Raw genomic sequence first — 20,134 nt, forward strand, 5'->3', positions numbered from 1 at the left:
TGTTAAAGAAAATGTTTAATAAAATGTTTCTGAAATCTTGGTGTGAAATCTCTTTTAACTTGCTATGGTTAGTCAATCGTCATGATTAAAGGGCAGATATAATTAAATAATCTTATTTTCGAATAAGATGAACTATTTTGAAATAAGTAATAAATAATTTGATAGGATAAGGTTTTATATATCAAATGACCTTTCAAATACATTTCAGTGAAGTTGCAACTGATATAAAGAACAAAACATAGTATGAGTTTCACAAATTAATAAATATGACATCTTATCACAGGACTAATAAATATAACATCTTATCACAGGACTATAATACACAGCAATAAGATATCAACCTTGGAATGTGAATATAACTTTAACACAAAAAAAAGTCTAAAAAAAGTCTAATTTGTTATGAGTGTTTTTGCAACTAATGCAAATGAGTGGCATGGTTGTACTTTCAATGACACACATGACAACAATCCTATGAAGGTTGATTTCCAGATTCATTCAGGATTTTAGCGAAGTGATTGAAGTTCCGGCGATTTTTCAAATCTCGAGGTCACCAAGTATGGTCAGTTGCTGCAGCCAACCGCTTATGCAGCCAGGCAGCTGCAGCTCTACACTCTGGGGGCATGTCTAAAGGGCATGGGTGAAGGGTTAATCTGACAGGGCTGTTAAATCACTCACTTGCTTGACCAAAGTCAGCTTTCAGTTTTCACTAGAGCTTTTAGCACAACCGTGAGCGTGTGCAGCGAGTGCCTTTTAGGAAGTGGAAGTGTGTAGAGCACCTGTGCAAATGGGGCTCTTGCACTCTGTATGGTTCCGACCACTGAGGGGGGCATGCCAAAGCTCAGGAGTGTCACCAGCAACTATGGCTGTGTACACAACGTTGATGTGAAGTCCGCTATCCATGACCGGTTCTGTCTACACTCTGTTCAGGACACTGTAGGGATTGCGGCCTTGTGTGCGCAAGTGTATTTATCCTCAATGGGTTGTCATCGTGAACTGAGAGCCAGAGCAGGGTGGTCTACCGTGCAGAGGTGGGTAGTAAGGCATTGCAAGTAACGTGCACGAGTAATAAAGTATTTTTTGAAGCAACTTTCCACAGCAACGTTTAAAAAGTTTTCCTTTTGCAAAACTGTACTTTTACTCTAACCCAAGTACATTTTGAGCCAGTAATCTACCCTTTAATCCACTACATTTTCAATTGCCTTTTATTATGAGTACAAGTTTATTATTGGAGGAAAAAGTATGTTGAGGGAGAAAAACACTCTTGGGAGAAAAGAAACAGGGCATCAGAATGCATTGTAATGTTGCCCCACGATCATGTTGTAGCCTAGCCTACTACACAAAAGTACAGTATGTTCTGTATGGCTCAGAACCTCTATAACATCACCACCATTTTATGAAATTGGGTTATTCATCATCTCCCCTAGAGTTAGATGAGTAAATAAAAACATTTGCATGTGCATTCATTGTCATAGTCCAGCAGAGCCCCCGCTAGGTTAGCTTATCATAGTGAATGGAATCCTTTGTTGCCGGATAGCATGTTATGAGCAAAAGTGAACCAACAAAATCCTAATTACTTCTTGTGGCCTCCATCTTCACAACGAGTTCCTAGGCAGGTATTGACTTGGGACTATATTGGGGGCGAAGCACAGGACGGAGCACTGCTACTTGGGTGCAGAGATATCACACAACAAATCAGTACTTTCTCACTCGCCTCAGCAAGGACAATCTCTGTGTCCAAGTAGCAGTGCTTCGTCTGTGCTTTACCCCCAATATCGTCTCAAGTCAATACCTGCCATAGGTTTCCTCAAAGTGGGATACAGCCAACCTTCCAGTTTTCTGCAATGATTTGGAGAGGACCTGATGGTGAAGTTCACAACAAAAATGTAGTTGCAATCTTTGCACAAAACACTTTGATATGGCATCTCTGATCTGCCCCAGTCTAATAAGGCTATATTGCCAATGCCTGAGTAAAATAATTGATTGTGCATTTATATTGTGGATCACGTTTAGACTTAAATTCAAGACTAACTCTCTTCAGACACCCAAATATTTGAAGGGGTTTGCTTTCCTGCTACCTTTGCATGTAAAATCCATAATGTTTATTTAAATGGAGTTTAATTTCCCCCAAATAGATATATGAGCAGTGATGTGTTGCCCTGTGTGTGCTACAGCGTCTGCCTTCAGAATCACATTCACTCTCCTTCTGATGTGCTTATTTAGACCAAAATGTCACGTTATCCTGGTAACTCTGGAGGAAAACTGTCATTGGATGGTTGGAGTGAAATTAGGCAATGACCAGGAATATACAGATTTTGACTATTATGTAGTTGGGATGCTGCCACTCTCAGATTCACATTTAGACAATAATGCTTCTGAGGATAAGTCTGTGCTGCTGGGTATATTACTATAAGATATTCCAAACAGGATTTCAACAAAAGTGTTGTAAGACTGTCCTCTGCTGGTCATTCTACTGTAGCTTAGTTCCATAATTTCCCTACCTGAACATTTATGCTTTATACATTATGTATCACTAAAATGTATGCTGAAAGGGAAACACTATGACTTCTACATTTACTTCATTTATTGCTATAGGAATATTTTAGCCCATATGTCTATGCCTGAAGAAGGTCTAACGACCGAAAGCTTGCTATCAGTAAAGCTATTTTTTCACAAAGACTTGAAGTGTGCGGATTCTTCTCTTAAATATCCAGCCCATATATCTATACCATATGACACTGATTCTAAACAGATGACAGGTTGGCCCACAGGTTGGTGCATGAAGGATGCACTGGTATAAGTGAAGTAGACATACAGTAGATATTGATTTTGAATATCATAGATCCCTTATAGGTTGTGTTCATGATGATGTTATTTTGTTGTTGCTGTTGTTGTTAATACAAGAATGTTCCAAGTAAGCCAAAACATGGGCAACTGTGTTATAATGCTGTAATCGATTCTTAACCTGGAAATGCATAAATGCTGCTATACTGTAGGGAACAAGAACTTTAACAATCCCTATATGTCCCGCTACCCTAGCTACTCTAGCGGTGGTCATAATAATACACGCACACACATCTATAAACTAGGTAATGGAGAAGGAAATTGTAGATGTACTGTATGTACACACTGACTTATTGGTATGAAAACATTTATATCCATAATGACAAACTAATCAAAAGGAAATGTAATCAGAGAATATAGCCACAAGCGGTGAAAAGCCCGCGCATCTGCGGCTCCTTGGCCTGTGACATTTCAGGATTCAACAATGCATTGGCATGTGGTGTGACACAAAGGGGCGCTCTGGAGTTCCTGAGCCACACCCAGGACCAAGGCTTTGTCACTGACTATTATCTGTGACAATTGATGTGTGTGCCAAATGTCATGTGTTTTCAGCCATGGGAATCACCTCAAATGAGGCAAAATCCAACTCAGGCAACATTTAAATTCATCTTATCTCCATTTCAGCATATTACAACATATCAGAAATATCTTCGCAATATAACCTCAGCGACATATTGAACCGCCCATGTAATGAAAGGTGCGTCCAAATTGATCATGTGACATCAGTGCATTAGCCCTTCTTTCTGTTGCCAGTTGGTGGCACTATGCCAAATCTTCATTGTGGGAATGTGAATATCATCATTACAGTTAAGCAGTGATATGTGAGCCATATTAAGCAATGCAATGAAAAATGACATATTTACTATTTATGTGGCGAGGTATTAAAATGAATTGTATTGCCATTTCAGCATATTACAACTTTCCCAAAACAGCTTTGCTATTTAGAATCAGCAACATCTAGTACTGCATACCAATAAGTGACATAAAGGGGTGCTATATGGAGTCCCTGGGCCATACTCGGAGCTTTGTCCATGACAGCTTTATCAGACGCGTATCATGCCAGAAATCATAAGTTTACGCCCACGGGAGCCACTTCAAAAAAGGCAAAGTGCCGTAGGAAGCCACCAATTATAATAATCCTTACAGAAACAATATGGCTTTGCACCTCAGGTGCTAAATATGGAATCTAAATTCCAGAGCAGAAATAATTGATAATACTGTGTACTCACTGAAAGAAATTCTAAATATCGACATCAGTTCAAGGTTTGTGACAGTGATATAAAACATTTTAAAGCAACAAATATATTCTAACATTGACTTATTTTAAATGACAAATGACAGATACTGTACACAGGAGGATTAATGAACCCCTATACGCAAAATGATCAGATGGATGTGGAGCTTGGATATCAAATGCCATACATCTTTGGGGATTGTATTTAAGATGATGTCATTTTGGTCAAAGCAACGTTATTCTAGGTCAACTAAAACGTGGACCACTGTGTTGTGTACAGCGGCTAGGCTATAAAACAGCACTTGTGTGTCCCTTCCCACTCCATGAGACACCAGTGTGGTTAGAGGATGACTCCCTGTCTCCTATGCTCCTTGGTCCACCATCTCTCTGTTCTTATTATTCCTGCCTTCGCACTGGCAACACCATGTGCTCTGCAGGCACATTTTGAGGCTGGCTTTAGAGCTGATGGAGATTTTATTATTGGAGGCATATTTCCTTTGCATTACAATATGGAGATGCCAGATCTAAACTCTACCTACAAACCGCCACCAGTGCAGTGTAATGGGTGAGTTTGAGCCAAATATTCTAATAAATAAAACATACAAGTTTGTTTGTAAAAGGTCATATTGTAATATTTTTTCACAGATAAAAATGGCTTGACTGGACCTAGTCCACTGCTACGATACGTATGTTTTTTTGTTTGTTTATTGCAATAGAGATCTATCCATACTCCATGACAGACTTTTTCTCTGTATGCAGGTTTGACCCACGTGCCTTCCGCTGGGCCTTAACCATGAGGCTGGCTGTGGAGGAGATCAACAACAGCAAAGATTTACTACCCAACCACACACTGGGCTATAAGATTTTTGACTCCTGTGCATACCCTTTAACTGGTCAGCGGGCAGCTTTGGCTATACTAAATGGACCCAGTGAAGTCAGCAGCCCACTGTGCTCTGGTTCTGCTCCATTAATAGCTGTTATTGGAGAGTCAGGGTCTGCTCAGTCAATAGTGGTGTCCAGGATTCTACAACCTTTTAGGATACCAATGGTATTCTTACTGTGAAGATGTGACAAAAATGTTTACTTTGTGAAGATGTGAAAACAATGTGTTATAACAATGTGAAAATAATGTGTGTTTTATATTATAAATATAACACTAACGCTGATTTGTTTAATTTTATAGATTTGTTTAGAGCATTGGAAAGTTTCTATATGCAGTGTATAATGTACATTGTGTAATGACTGAAAATAATTAACGGCAACATAAGGAAAACACATCAAATCATCTGTCTTTCAGATCAGCTACTTTTCCTCTTGTGCCTGTCTCAGTGACAGAAGGAAGTTCCCCACCTTTTTCAGAGTAATACCCAGTGATGACTACCAGGTTAAAGCCATCGCCCAGCTCCTGCAGCACTTCAACTGGACGTGGGTAGGTGTGGTGCGAGGGGACCACGAGTATGGTCGCTTTGCCCTGCAGGGCCTCCTGAGAGAGCTGATGGGCACAGGTGTCTGTGTTGCCTACCAGGAGATGATTCCTCTATTGTATGACCAGCAGAGAGCCCTCGAAATAATTAATGTCATGCAGACCTCAAGTGCTCGTGTAGTGGTGGTCTTTTCTGCTGAGGGTGAGCTCACTCCTTTCCTGAGAGACTACATGGAGCAGAATGTCACAGGGATCCAGTGGATTGCCAGTGAGGCATGGGTGACTTCCTCTGTGTTCACTGGGAGTGAATACTACCCTTTCCTGGGGGGCACCATTGGCTTTGGGATACGAAAAGGCCAGATCCCAGCACTCAGAGATTACGTGATGACAGTGGATCCATGGCGTTACCCCTCTAATCGCCTTGTACAGGAGCTATGGGAGACTCTCTATGGCTGTTCTCCTAATAACACAGCTGGAAATACCCAGTTGCCACCCTGTACTGGGCATGAGACTCTGCTAGAGCAGCACTCTGCCTACATGAACACCTCAAGCCCTCGCATTTCCTACAATGCGTATAAAGGGGTATATGCTATCGCTCATTCCATGCACAACCTCATGAACTGTAAATCTGGACAGGGGCCTTTCAAAAATTCTTCATGTGCAGATATCAACAACATCTATCCATGGCAGGTATTACTGACCCAATTAATTTATTAAATAGAAATCCCTGTGAATAGCCAATAAAAAGGTGCTGGTTGGCAGCGGAAACATTTGAAGGAAAATTTAAAAATGTTCATTTCTTCAACATTGTTACATATTGTGTGAATTTATGTGTTTTTTGAATAATGTAAAGCTTCAGCACTACCTTCAAGCCGTATCCTTCACCATATCAGGAGAAGAAGTAAACTTCGATGAGAAGGGGGATTCCATTCCATCATATGACCTTATTAACTGGCAGAGAGGCTATGAGGGGAACATTGAATTCATAAATGTTGGATTGTTTGACGGTGCAAAGGAAGCTGGGAGAGAGCTGCTCATTCAGGACAAAATGATCATGTGGACAGGCCATCAGAGCAAGGCAAGCTGCTCACAGTGTGTTTTTGAATACATGAGATGCCATCTTTTCAAGTTCTTTAGGGTCAAGAGGAGGTGAGTGGAACAAAAAATTGTAAATGGCTGCACAACATTAGGCCAAGAAATCTCAGATTGTGCAACTGTAATAAACAACAGGATATGATAACCTCCAAATCATTGACAGTACCACTGTACTGGAAGTCTGACATAGGTATGATTCCCTGTGCTCTGTGGTAAACAGGTGCTGGTGTCTGTGTGTAGCGACAGCTGCCCTCCAGGATCCCGGAAGGCTGTCCGTCCTGGGGAGCCTCTATGCTGCTTTGACTGTGTACCATGTGACAGTGGCAAGATTAGCAATGAGACAGGTGAGGCCCACGCCGTGAACTACTATACTTGTATAGTATGATGAACAACCATTTTTAACCTTTTAATATCCTTTCCTCCCTGAAGATTCAATAGACTGCATGTCCTGTCCTGAAGACTTTTGGTCAGATGCTGAGGGAACCCACTGCATACCCAAGGTTGTTGAGTTTCTTTCCCATGATGCAATGGGAGTGACTTTGACAGTGATAGCAGTTGTAGGTGCCTGTCTCACGATTTCTGTTCTAGCAGTATTCCTCTATCACAGAAATACTCCCATTGTCCGTGTGAACAACTCCGAACTGAGTTTCTTCATCCTATTGTCTCTTACTCTGTGTTTCCTGTGTGCACTGGTGTTTATCGGAGAGCCAACAGACTGGTCCTGCATGCTGCGCCACACTGCCTTCAGCATCACATTCTCCCTATGTATCTCATGCATCCTGGGCAAGACCTTAGTGGTTCTTGCTGCTTTCACAGCCACTCGGCCTGGTAACAACATAATGAAGTGGCTGGGGCCGAGGCAACAGAGAGTCATCATCTTCTCCTGTACTCTGGTTCAGGTGATAATCTGTGCTGCCTGGCTCATTGCTGCTCCCCCTTTTCCCGCAAGAAACACTCAGTACCAGCGCTCCAAAATTATCCTGGAGTGTAGTGTGGGCTCTGATTTGGCTTTCTGGTGTGTTCTGGGGTATATTGGACTTCTGGCCTGTCTGTGTTTTGTGCTGGCCTTTTTAGCCCGGAAGCTCCCCGGAAACTTTAATGAGGCAAAGTTCATCACTTTTAGCATGCTGATTTTCTGTGCTGTTTGGTTAGCCTTTATCCCAGCCTATGTTAGCTCACCTGGAAAGTTCACTGTCGCTGTGGAGATTTTTGCCATTTTGGCATCCAGTTTTGGCCTACTACTGTGCTTATTTGCACCAAAGTGTTACATTATCTTGGTAAAACCAGAGAAGAACACTAAGAATCACTTAATGGGGAAAGAAAAGTAACCAAAATAACATGTAATAATCAGGAACTAGTCAAATCAAAGAAATGCTATGTTACAATAAAATGTCATTGAAATCTTGTGGTGTCATTGTTATCTTACTGGTAAACGGATTGTCCTAACAGTCCATTGGACAGATAGATACAGTATGATCAATCATTGAATAATAAATGGAAATATTATTTATTAATACAAGTATGATACTTCAATAAAATTATATGACATTTTATCATAAGATCAAGATAGGGATCATAACATGACCCAATGATGGCGATGAGTTCAGTCCACCATACATGCAGCTTTACTGGACAACAAAGGATTTTACCCTTGAGATGGGGTCAGCGACAATAAGTCAGGGTAAAATTCTTCGTGACTTTAATCGAATCAGTGACTGTGACCGACATTGCATGTTTATGTGACTACCAGTTCATCGAGGGAGAGAAAACTAAGAAGACTAGGGAAAGACTGATGCATGAAGCAGAGGAGTCTGACTTCAAACAGTGTTGCCAGATTGGGTTGACTGATTTCCGACCAATCACCCCGCCGTCTTCAGCAAAAAAATGCCCGATGACGTTTTTCTCATAGAGAACCATTGAACTCAAAATGTTATTTACCCGCCTACAGCTTATTTTCCCCCGCCGAACAATATAAAAGAAGCCCAATCTGGCAACACTGACTTCAAGCAGAAGGGTGGAGAAAATGCTGCTATTTGGAATGCATCAATGACTATGTTTACATGCACAGCGAATTCCGAATGAAATCAATATTCCGGTTAAAACAAGATCAGGAATAATCCGTTTAACTGTGTGGAAGAGTATTGTGTTCCCAGAACATTCTCATATACTTAGCGATCGCTTTATTCTGGTTAGATGACCAACGTAGCTGACGTCCTTGCCTTGTTTTGGTTGCGTCATGATGTTGTTTTATCAAAGAAGTTGTCTCGTAACAAGTAGTAGGCCTAGTAATTGATTTCTAACAAACTAAGCCTACACATGGGAAAATGAATGTGAATTTATTAGATATATTCTGTTGTGCAATCTTGGGATGCTTAAATAGCCAAAACACCTGCCAATTGGACATGCGCACAATGTAAAAATCCATTTCGGTAATGAGCACTTTCTGATTACAGTGTATACATGACTACGAATTCCGTTTAATTTAGGAATAAACCAGGCAGTTAATTCGGTCTTTTATAAACCGGAATACGGACAAATTTGGAATGAATAAAGAGTTTACATGACTCGTGCTGTGCGCAAACCGAATATTGCTAATTTTCCATTTAAAACAGGAATATTAGCTGCACGTAAACGAAGTCACTGTAGCCGTTTTCAAACAGGTTTTCCGCATATTCTGCGATAATTGCTTGATAATTGGTTTCGGTAAAATTTATTACATTAAGTTAGTGTGCTCACGTGAACGGCCATAAACTAAGCTTTCCAACGATATGTACAGTATATCGAGGGTATTACACAAACTATCGCTAAGATAACCGCATCCAAAGTTGACATGGTTCTCCTGTCACGATATGCCAGAAGAGGAGAAATCACCTTTTTAAGTGGCGCGTGCACAATGGGAATGACAGCAAATGTGTTGAATCTTTGCCGGGTTTAACAGTCAAAATGTATGTTTTTCGGTGAAATGCGTTCACGGTATGAAACTGTAGACTGTATACAGTCGAATTATGCGAAAACGTGAAATTCAAAACAACTGATTTCGCTTTGAATGGTCACATATAATGTACACGGCCACCTGTTGTTCACATCTCATTTAGAATTTCCGTCAATTGGTCTTTGTTTCGCTGGGCAGATAATAACGGCTAATAAATGCGGCCACGCTGATAGCTGTGGTTACATGTCGGCAGTCCGACATCCTGCCAGTCCGACATCCCTTTCGTCCGACATGCCGCTATTCAGACAAGGGCTGTGTCCAGAAGTCAAGCGTGCACGCTGGGTAGTACCTTCTTCCCAGTAGCGTGTTAGTTAGCTTGCTCCTCAGTGTGCGTCCCTACCTACATTTGGACAGCACTAACTAGTTGGCGTCACCTGACTCGGGGAGGGGGGGGTGTTGACGATTTGCATGGCGTGTGGAGCTTGACCTGCGCTGCGCAATGGATTATGGGATATCTGAGGCCAAAAAAGATGCATCGATGCACGCTTGGAAATCACGCCAAACGAAGTACCCACTAGTGAGAGCACTTGACTTTCGGACAGTCTATTCTGACGTAACTTCCGGAAAATGCACACTGCCCAGCGTGCACGCTTGACTTCTGGACATAGCCATGGTGTTATTCCGACATGCTGCCAATCCGACACATTTTAGTACCCCCATTCCGACAGTTTACATATCCTATTTTTTTCCACGTCAATTTAACAGACCCTATAGCCCGACGGACGCAAAGTGCGTCAAAAAACACACCCATTCTTCTCTGTTACATTGCTCCGCGATTATTAGTCACAGCGAGATGAGACCTATATTGCATGAAAGAGCTCAGAACCGGGGCTTTCCAACGAGACTAGACACGTGTATGTACGATCAAGTATGCAAATAAAAATAAAATAATTTAAATGAAAGTATCATATACAGTCTATATTGCTCTGCGTTCACCCACGCAGCCATGCTCTCGCTTGAATTACTCCGGGACCAGGCATCGCACAGACATAACACGCATATCAAATGAAAGAGGAGAAACAGAGCTTTCCATTGATACCAAACACATCGATCCTTTTGTGTTATAGAAACAGACGAAGTGACAAACAAATAAGAATCATATAGCTTCGGCTACCGCTATTTCGTTTGATTTACTCGTGAAACCGTGGTTAAAAAGATACAGCTTGCATGTCAGATAAAAGAGGAGAGCTAGAGCTATCCACAGATACCAAATACAACCTTTTAGGCCATTAAACAGACGAAGTGACAGCAAAATAATAACTTAATTTAGCTCCACTTAGTCCGCGAATAATGAGACAGAGAAGAAAACTTGCCATGTCTATAGAACTTCCCCGAGTCGTGCACGCAACATACACATAACCATATCAAGAAGTCTTCACAATGACATTTTAAATGTGAATCTTTATTATTTTACACAATTGGATATAGTTATGATATTATAGCCTATTACTGACCTCATGTCGGAATGGCACGTTGTTTGAAAAAATAGTTAAATACCGCCACTGCGACCATAAAAAAAAAAATGTCGGAGTGGTGGGACTTTCTCCCATAAAGAGATATGCCTCCACTACGACAATTGGACATCAATGTCGGAGTGCTGGTATGTCGGAATGAACGGCGGTAGCCGATAGCTGTGCATGCCTGGCAGCGGAAGAGTTTAGTTTTTACACCGGGAGTATGGAGGAGGAGGCTATAGACCTCTGAAGTTCGCCAACAAAAAAGATCCAAAGCTGCCATCTTTGCCCATATAAGGAGAACCGGGTGTTAATTGAAGCTAACTGCCTATGGCAAGTTGCATTATAAGGCTACGTTCACACATATACGGGTATTTTGATAAAGAAATATCTATTTTGCTCCGTTTTCAAAAATAACATTGTGCACACTTGTCAGTTTTCAGACAAGTCAGGTTTCAGGGTTGGCACCAACATTACATTACGTGACTGCTACTCTGGGGTGCGTTTCCCGTACAACTACGTAGGTTAGCTTTTCACCAACATGGTACGATGCATCGTTCAACTAACCAACATCCAAGTTACGACTGTTTCCCAAAACTGCTCTACCAACATAGTACTTTGTTTGTTGAACCAAGTTGGTTGCTACCAACATAGTTCGGACTACAATAGTTGCAGATGTTTTCGGAGCATGTCGGGTCCTGTCGGCTCGAGCTGAACGCATGAAGTCCAAATGTTCGTGAGATTTGACGTTGCCTGACATGAGTTTATTATGATTTATTTAACCTACACGTTTCCTGGGCTGTACATGCTATTATCATTAGCCTATTATTATTATCATTATTATTTCGGCTAATCATTATAATTATTATAGTTATTGATGATGATTAGAACCTCCTACAATAATATTAATCATAATGATAATCATAATAATTGTAATAATGATAAGGAAAATAATAACAATAACGTATGAAAGTCTAGGCTATGAATCATTGAAGCGCTTCATGAATTGCCAACGAGGAAATGTGAACAAATAGGTTATGGTATTTCGTGAAACACATCACCTGTAGATGGTAGCACAGGCAAGTGACTGCCTGCTAAGCATTTCTGCTTGTCGCACCTCCGACGGTGCCATTGCGGGTAGCTGCAGGGTCATCAGCCGGGAGTCACCCTTCATTGATGTTTCGCTCCATTAATCCCGGGACATCTCACGGTGGTGGAGCAACGGCAGGGACGTCTCCCTGCCGCCCCCTGCAGCTGACCCTAGGACCCTTGTTTTCCCCATGCCTGGTCCTTCCTTCTTAAGGCTGGCTTACATTGCACGATTTTGGTCTGTTTTAACAGTCGGCGACTAAATTTCCAAAATCGGGCGGAAATCTTGGGAGTTGTACTGAAATCGCAGCGCGCTCCCGTCATCTAAATCGTTTAGTGTAAGGTGCCAATCTTAGCGGTTTTAAGTCCGTCGGAGGCAGTCTTTTTCTAGTTTTGCCGTTACGACAATATCAAACATGTTTGATATTATCGGAAGTCTTTTCAGTCGTGGCTCATGCAAATAGTGACGTGAACATTAAAAACCAATAGTAACCTTGCGCGAACATGAAACAGGAAGGGGCAAAATAGGCGACAGCTGTAGCCTTTATGATTATTTGTTATTTCATTTCTTATAATTTATTAGTCGGTTGTTCTACGTGACAGAACAGCTCTATATCTGTTAGTGATGTCACACATCAAACAATGCTGCAGAAACGCGAAAAAAATACTTTGATATGAGTAGGCTATCATGTGATTTCCTGTGAATGATGACGTGTAGCCTATTGCACGATGGAAATAATTTGAAGGAATCTAGCAGCAGTCTTGTAAATAGTGACCCACAGTCTTTGCAAAATCCTAATCTGAGACTGGCCTGTGACTAGACTGTGACTAAAACCTCAATGAATTGTCTTTAGATGTGAGAGGGTCTGAGACTGTAGTTTTTCAAAAATCTTTTCCAAATCTTTGCAAAGTCTGGCAATGTAAGGTAGGCTTTAGCCAAAGCCAGAAGCTTCCCTGCTCAGCCTCCTCAGCTAGGTCCTCAGGGCCTTTCTGAGTTTGGGGCCGGTGACCCCCATACTTTTCAGGAAGCGCTGGGTGGATGCTCCCACAAACCCCTTACAGCCGACTTCCACCGGGTAGCAGACAGCTGACCACCCAGCCTCTCTACATTCGGCTGTGAGTTCGAGGTAGCGGTCTTTTTTCCTCTCAAAAGCTGCTTCCATTCCTCCTTCCCATGGGACAGTGAGCTCAGCCAATATCACTGCCCGGGCTGTGGCAGACCAGAGAATGATGTCCGGTCGAAGGTTAGATGTGGTGATCTCAGTTGGAAACCTGAGCTACCGATCGAGGTCCACTCTCAGGTTCCACTCGCAACCACCTGACAGCGCTGATCTCTGTCGCTGCTTGATGTTGGTGGCCCCTCCTCCCTCTCTGACAAAGTGGATCGGCGGCCTTGATGTTGGTGATCGGTGCTCTTTGGCAGCTTCAGCCCTACGTACCTCCAGGATCTCCGCCAGCTTCCGCAGGACTCGGTCATGACGCCACCTGTACCGACCCTGGGTCAGAGCTGTTTTGCAGCCCGACAGGATGTGCTGCAGGGTCGGACTTGGGGCATTGCAGAGTTGGCAGCTCTCCTCTGAGCCATACCAAAGACAGAGGTTGCTGGGGCTTGAGAGGGTATCGTAGGTGGACCTTATGAGGAAACTCAGCCTGGCTTGAGGGATCTTCCACATGTTGGCCCAACCTACGGTCCTGTGTATTACTCCTTCCCAGGCCGTCCAGCGCCCTTGTTGACTTTGGCTAATAGCTTTTATTTGATAGCTCTCCTCCTCTGTCCTGACCACCTCGGAGATCACTAGGTCTTTCCTCTCCTTCCTTGTGGCTTTGGACCACATCTTTGGGGCAGTCCCCCACCCCAGGCCAGTTCTCCTTGACTGTGTCCTGCCGACAATCTCTTGGTGTTTCAGCCTGCTGATAGCCTGGTCTACCCTAGCTCTGCTCTCCACTTGCGACCTGTTCGGACTGGGGCTTTGGTGTTCTGCACTGATGGGTCCGACGAGTCTCTCAGCTCTAGGACGAGCCTCGCCTTCTCCTGTCTGTAGCCCAACAGGATTGACTTCAATGGCAGTTGAAGTGCATTTCTCCCAAACAGGCCGACGCTGGAGAGGCTCCGGGGTAGGCCCAGCCATTTCCTGATGTAGCTGTTAGCTTTTGAGTCCATCTTCTGGACAGTGGAGGTGGTGATCTCACACATCTTCAGAGGCCACATTAGCCGCCTATACAGGGTGAATTGGTAGCACCAGATTTTGAATTTCCCCGGCAAAGATGGCTCTTGTCGATCCGCATTAGACCTTCGGTGAGTTGTGACATCACTGTACTAGCCATAAGCTTATCTGACAAGTCAGCTGTATACAGTTTCCCATGGCTCCGAACAGGTTGCTCTGCCAGTGTTGGGATCTTCTCGCTGTTCACTGTGAAAGAGATGTGATCATTTCTGGCTCCTTTGCGTATGGACAGACTCCGGGACTTGGAGGGGTTTATCCTCATCCTGGCCCAACTGAGGAGTTCTTCAAACATCTTCATTAGCCGGTTGCAGGCATGCAAACTCCTCACCTTTCGGCGAAATTCGCCGTTTTGAATCAAAAATAGGTGACTTACATGGTTCGTGCAGATCCGATGAGAAAATATTTAGGGGGGGAGGGGGGGGGGGGTCAAGGTGAATTGAATTTACAACTGAGTTTTGAAATCATGCGCAGACGCTAACGTATCTTGAGATGTTTCTAGAGCCGCATTTAAAACGTGTCTGATCAGCAAGGGATGCGTGAATGTAGCCCCTATGCGTTTAATAAACATTAGTGGAAGCGAATTGTTGACAAAGGCGCAACAAGAACAGAACGCGCACGCCAAGTATAGCCTCTGTTGTGAGCGCAGATATATGCGTCTGAGATGTCAGGTGGAATATAGTGATTCTGGCGAGAAGAGATGCCGAGGGATTTCATAGGTGGGCTAGTTAAAACTTTCAACTTCTATTAGAAAAAGACGCTGAGATTAGTGTAGCAACGTAGGTTGTTTTCTTCTAATGATGAAAGTTAGCGAAATTAGACAAACATGTAGACATAACGAGTTCTTTTGATGAAGAATGCGTGCAGTTTGAACCATCTAGATCGGCAAAAGGTGAGGCAAATAGGCAGACTTTATCAGTATATCAAAGGCTAATGTGACAGTTGAATTAAATGCTCATAAACTGGGCTGGTTCGTTTTGTCCAGAGACGTAGGCTAGTTGATTGACATGATAATGCTGTCTTTAAGAAAAGTGGGCCCTGTTACTCGAAGCACACTGCGCATAGACCTTACGCAAAGCCTACGCAAAAGATATGCAACTTAAATGATTCGCTATAGTGACGTAGCCAAAAAAAGTTGCGACTGCTTCAGACCACACGTAACGCACGTAACCGTTTGAGTTATGTGTGTGACTTGCAACAATTTTCATTAACACCCGGATCATTACGAGTTCGTAAGCCATGCGTAAATTAAATTTACATTTGATTGTCGAGTTACAGGAGGACCCTGATCAGTAGACTAGTCTGTGCCTACAGGTAGCCTACAGTTTAACATATATGAAGACAGTTCACATAACTTTATTGGTTGGTTAAACACACTAGCACAATATAGCCTAAAAAAACACAATCTGTAGTAGCCTAGGCTGCATATTAAAACATTTTAAAACAATTGGAAAAATTAAAGCCTATCTACCCTATTTTATAAAATAATATTAGTTTGAAATAGTGTGTGTCTCAAGCAAGATTATTGATTACCTGGTTTGGTCCAACAAATATTCAGACTTTTCCTTATTCTGATAGTTTAAGTGTCCATTAGGCCTATGAAATCACCAGAAATGTGTAATAAGTACATAATAAGTGCATAAGCACAGAGAAAGAGAGAGATAGTAAGTAAGAAAGAAAGCGGGTCCCTCACACTTTGGAAGATTTGTTAACATGTTTTGTTTTGGTTTTTTTCGGGCGGGGGTGGGGGGGGGGGGGGGGGGTCGGGTCGGAGAAGAGTCTCACCTTTTTCACCCCTGACCAGTTTGCATGCCTGCGGTTGGTACAGGCTGCTGTTTGAAGAAGGGTGGTTACATCATCCATGTAGCTCCGCAGAGCTGGCAGTCGGTAGCCTGACTGTCCTCTTACTCCTCCGACCATGTCTTCCACCGATAAGGATGATTTCAAAGGCTGCTGTGAAGAGGATGGGAGAGACTGAACAGCCCATTGCGATGCCTTTCTCTAGATGGTGCCAGCCTGTTGATGCTGCCTGTGTTGTGTAGCAGACTGTAAAGCTGCTGAAGTAATTGGAAATGAGAGTCTGAATACTGGGTGGTATGTGAAAGAATTCCAGGGCAAAGGTGATTAGCTGGTGGGGAACGGAGCCATAGGCATTCTCCAGATCTAGCCATACTACGTGGAGGTCTTGTTTTTCCCGCTTGGCTGTCTGAATCTGCTCCCAGATCATGGTTGAGTGTTCCACACAACCTGGGAACCCTGGACGCCTGCCTTCTGGCAACTGGTATCAATGTAACAATTGCTCAGGAGGTAGTTGGTTAAACGCTTGGCCACCACCGAAAAGAATATTTTCCCTTCCACGTTTAGAAGTGCAATGCCTCTAAACTGGTTGATGTTGTAAATTAGTAGCCAAAATGTACTGATCATAAAGAGTTCTAGGGTGGCGTGAAAAACAAATACATCAGTTGCGGAGCTTGAAGTGGTAGGTTTGAGCCACGGTACGTGTATAATGGTTTTGATATTTACGGCGGCAAGAAGGATAGCGCTCATAAGTTCATCTCCAAATGTAGGCTACTTTATCAATTTAGTCAATGGAAATAGCCCCTCAATATATTTTTGGGGCATATGCGCTCTTCCAGCACGATGCCAGATGAATAGATGTCTAGCTACGCAAATTGAACAGAGGCATGCACCGTCTCAATGAATAAAGCATAAACACTGAGACGGACAATGAATACCTCCTTGCTTCTGTGATGAGACGCACGGCCTGAGCCCTTCCTAATGATTAGGGCGGTCACAGCCAATGGTGTGCGTTGCCGTTCTATTTAGTCTGGAGTAGCCTTATGTTGGCAGACGCCGTGATTGGTCTCCATGTGACTTCCTGTTTTGCCCCTCCAGTCGACTTTCTACCGGTATGTACACTCTTCCTCTGTATGCTCGGACTATGGTTAAATTATTTGTAGTATAGTGACTGATGCTTTGTTACTTGCTGTGGTGGCTTTGCAGCGCTTTCATCTGTTGCTTGGCGGTGTTCGGTCTGGGTTAGTGGTTTTGGTGCTGGTTGTCAATGTCCGTGGATTGTAGAGGCAAACATTCAGCGGAGCTTCGTGAGCTCGCCGCTGACTAAGTGGGAAGCTGTCAACTTCCTGGTACTTCGGGTCGTATCTGTGTCTCCTGCTGTTTTTGCCATATTCGTTGCTTACACCGAGGCGATATCTGCCCTGACCGGGCCACTACTCTGAAGATAACGGCGAAGACGTCGGCAACCACAGTTCGATACAAATGTTGTCTTGTCCGTGTGTGTTGTAACTTGTCGGTGTCATTACGAACGCATGTCTGTGAGTGGATTTATGTGTACGTGTGTGTGCGCGAGTGTATTTGTGCCCTGGGGAAAACGTGGGTAGCTTCAGGAATCTGGCTTAATGTTTTGCCTTAGCCTTGTATTACCTACATGTTAAACCCCTGGCAGGAGGCCCGTCATAGCTGTGGATAGCCAGTAGGCCATCACGTATGTAACCATTGAAGCCTGATTTATGTCTGTCTGTTGGTTTTCTTTGTTCTTTATTTTCTCTACTTGTATGTTGGTCATTGTCTTGTTCTCTTTTGATTTATGTTTTTGACACTGGTGGGAGGCCTTCTGTAACTGCTGTAGATCGCTAGTGATCCCATTGCAGGCCACCCTTTGTCCTTATATTTTGGTTTTCTTTCTTTTTGTTTCTTTTGATTTGCTGCATGCTGTGCGTTGGATACTAGCACTGGTGGGAGGCCATCTTGAATTTGCTGCGGATCATCAGTGGTCCGCTTAGCCGCCCAATACATCTATCCTTCTGGCATTGTGTCTGCGTGTGGGTCGTGCATGTGTTTGTTGTGCATATGTTTGTTGTGCATGTGTTTGTGGTACATGTGTTTGTTGTGCATGTGTTTGTTGTGCATGAGTTCGTGGTGCATGTGGTTGTGCATGTGTTGGTTGTGCATGTGTTGGCTGTGCGTGTATGGTTGTCTGGTTTTCACCTCTTCTCTGTTCTTAGGTGCTGAGTGCTCCAGGCAGGGAGGCAGTTACATCCTCTAGGGGGAGGTGTCCCCTTTTCCTTTGTGCGTGTGGTTCACGTGTGCCCCTTGAATGGGATTTCTACTTATTTTTGCTATTGTGCTATATCTTGTTTTTTGAGGTGTGTATGTGCAAGCACGAGTGCCTGGCTGGTGTTTTTGGGATCCATCTCCTGGCAATTCGCCCCCTGCTGGTAAGCCTCAGCCCTGATAAACTTGTCTACGCTCCTCTCCCATGGTATGATTGAAACTTGTCTTGTTTGTTGTCTTGTATGTTTGACATTTTTATCCTTGTAATAAAGACAACCTATTATTGGAACTCTGCCTCTGGTGTCTTAGTCAACGAACTTGTGTGCTAAATTCTAATTGTGTATTTATTGGTTGATATCTCCCTGGGTGCAATTCCCAGGGTGGCGTAGTCTGCTACCCCCTACTGGTAATGCCACACTTCCATGCTTCATAGAAGCTGTTGTAGCTCGATGGGTTCGGCGCTAATAATAGTCTGACATTGGATCTTACAATGCGTGGGTTCGAGCCGCGGCGGCCCTTTTACATCTATGCTGATTATTTGTTTGAAATTGCGCAGAAACATTATAAATAGGCTATCAAAATTATATAGCCTACTTCGTTGTATTATAACTGGCAGCACGTAAACCTATAAAGAGGTTATTTGAAATCAATAGGCTATAATTTTTTCCTCTACACTTACATCGTACATTGTGCTGTGTCGTCTTCTGAAATTAGCCGTGTGAAACAGGTGAAATACATTTCAGCAAAACACCTGCTGCTTGTAGACGATAAACACCATACCTATTTAAACCCTTGCATAGTGCACAGAAATCCTTTGAAACGCAAAATGGCAAGAAAGCCTAATTTCTCACCCCAAGAGCTGTCTGTGACAGACAGACTCTATTTAGCAAATTCAAAACTTCGCAGTCCAACACTGCTAAAAAGGCGAAGTGGCAGGACATCACTGACACAGTGAATGCGGTGGGCCTGGGCTACAGGAGGACACCAGATGATGTCCGGGCCAAGTGGAGGGACTACTCCAGTGTCACCAAGAGGAAGGCCGCGGCCCTCAGAAGAGAGGCTAGGCAGACTGGTGGTGGTAGGACCAGTCTGCCTTCCCTCAATGCAGAGGAGGAGAGGGTTGTGGCCATTCTTGGGCCTGAGGCACTGGAGGGAGTCCCTGGTGGCATCGACATGCTGGCACGGCATTCATCACAGGGCCCCTCCACTTCCACCCCATCACAAGATGATTGCTCTTCACCCCCACTCCGCCGCTTTCGTCGGCGTTCCCTCAGGGCTGCAGTGTCTCCTGGGTCCCCAGAGCGGCATCCTCCTCAAAGCTCCCAGACTTTACTCGGACAACCATCACCGTACCGACGCAGGACCACCACCAACCGGTGCAACTGTAGTGAGGAGCTCATGAAGTCGGAGGAGCAGAAGATCGCCGTTCTGAGGGGCATCAAGGATGAGCTGAGAGCCCTGAGGGAGCAGCAGGAACGTCACCACCAGGACACGATGGCCTACCGGCGCCAGAAGTTGGCCTTGGCCGCCTCCAAGCCCACCTTCATGGTGCACCTCCCCACCACTGACAGTAAGTGCTGCTTTGAAAATGGGCTATATCGTATGCCTAGCCTACAATACAAAACACATTAACAGCTTGTCAACAGTTGCTTAGAATAAAACTGATAGTAACCTCAGTTTACTTCAACAAAATGTGTGATGTAGGCTATT

The 20,134-nt window shown here is 43.6% G+C and overlaps 1 protein-coding gene and 1 long non-coding RNA gene across 2 annotated transcripts; both read left to right on the forward strand.

Annotated features, from left to right (window-relative positions):
* The first annotated feature begins 4,524 nt into the window (after window positions 1-4,524).
* On the forward strand, window positions 4,525-7,921 carry LOC134099411 (extracellular calcium-sensing receptor). The gene is made up of 7 exons (XM_062552275.1): window positions 4,525-4,640; window positions 4,835-5,123; window positions 5,373-5,901; window positions 5,971-6,188; window positions 6,352-6,553; window positions 6,815-6,937; window positions 7,023-7,921. Exons 1-7 carry the CDS (start codon window positions 4,585-4,587, stop codon window positions 7,919-7,921), a joined length of 2,316 nt encoding a protein of 771 aa, XP_062408259.1. The 5' UTR covers window positions 4,525-4,584.
* Window positions 7,922-17,160: 9,239 nt separating this feature from the next.
* LOC134099734 (uncharacterized) lies at window positions 17,161-18,713 on the forward strand. The gene is made up of 2 exons (XR_009941151.1): window positions 17,161-17,259; window positions 17,354-18,713. It is a non-coding gene; the product is annotated as an uncharacterized LOC134099734 (long non-coding RNA).
* The last annotated feature ends 1,421 nt before the right edge of the window (window positions 18,714-20,134 follow it).

This window comes from Sardina pilchardus, chromosome 13, assembly GCF_963854185.1.
Source record: "Sardina pilchardus chromosome 13, fSarPil1.1, whole genome shotgun sequence".
Taxonomy (NCBI): Eukaryota; Metazoa; Chordata; class Actinopteri; order Clupeiformes; family Clupeidae; genus Sardina; species Sardina pilchardus.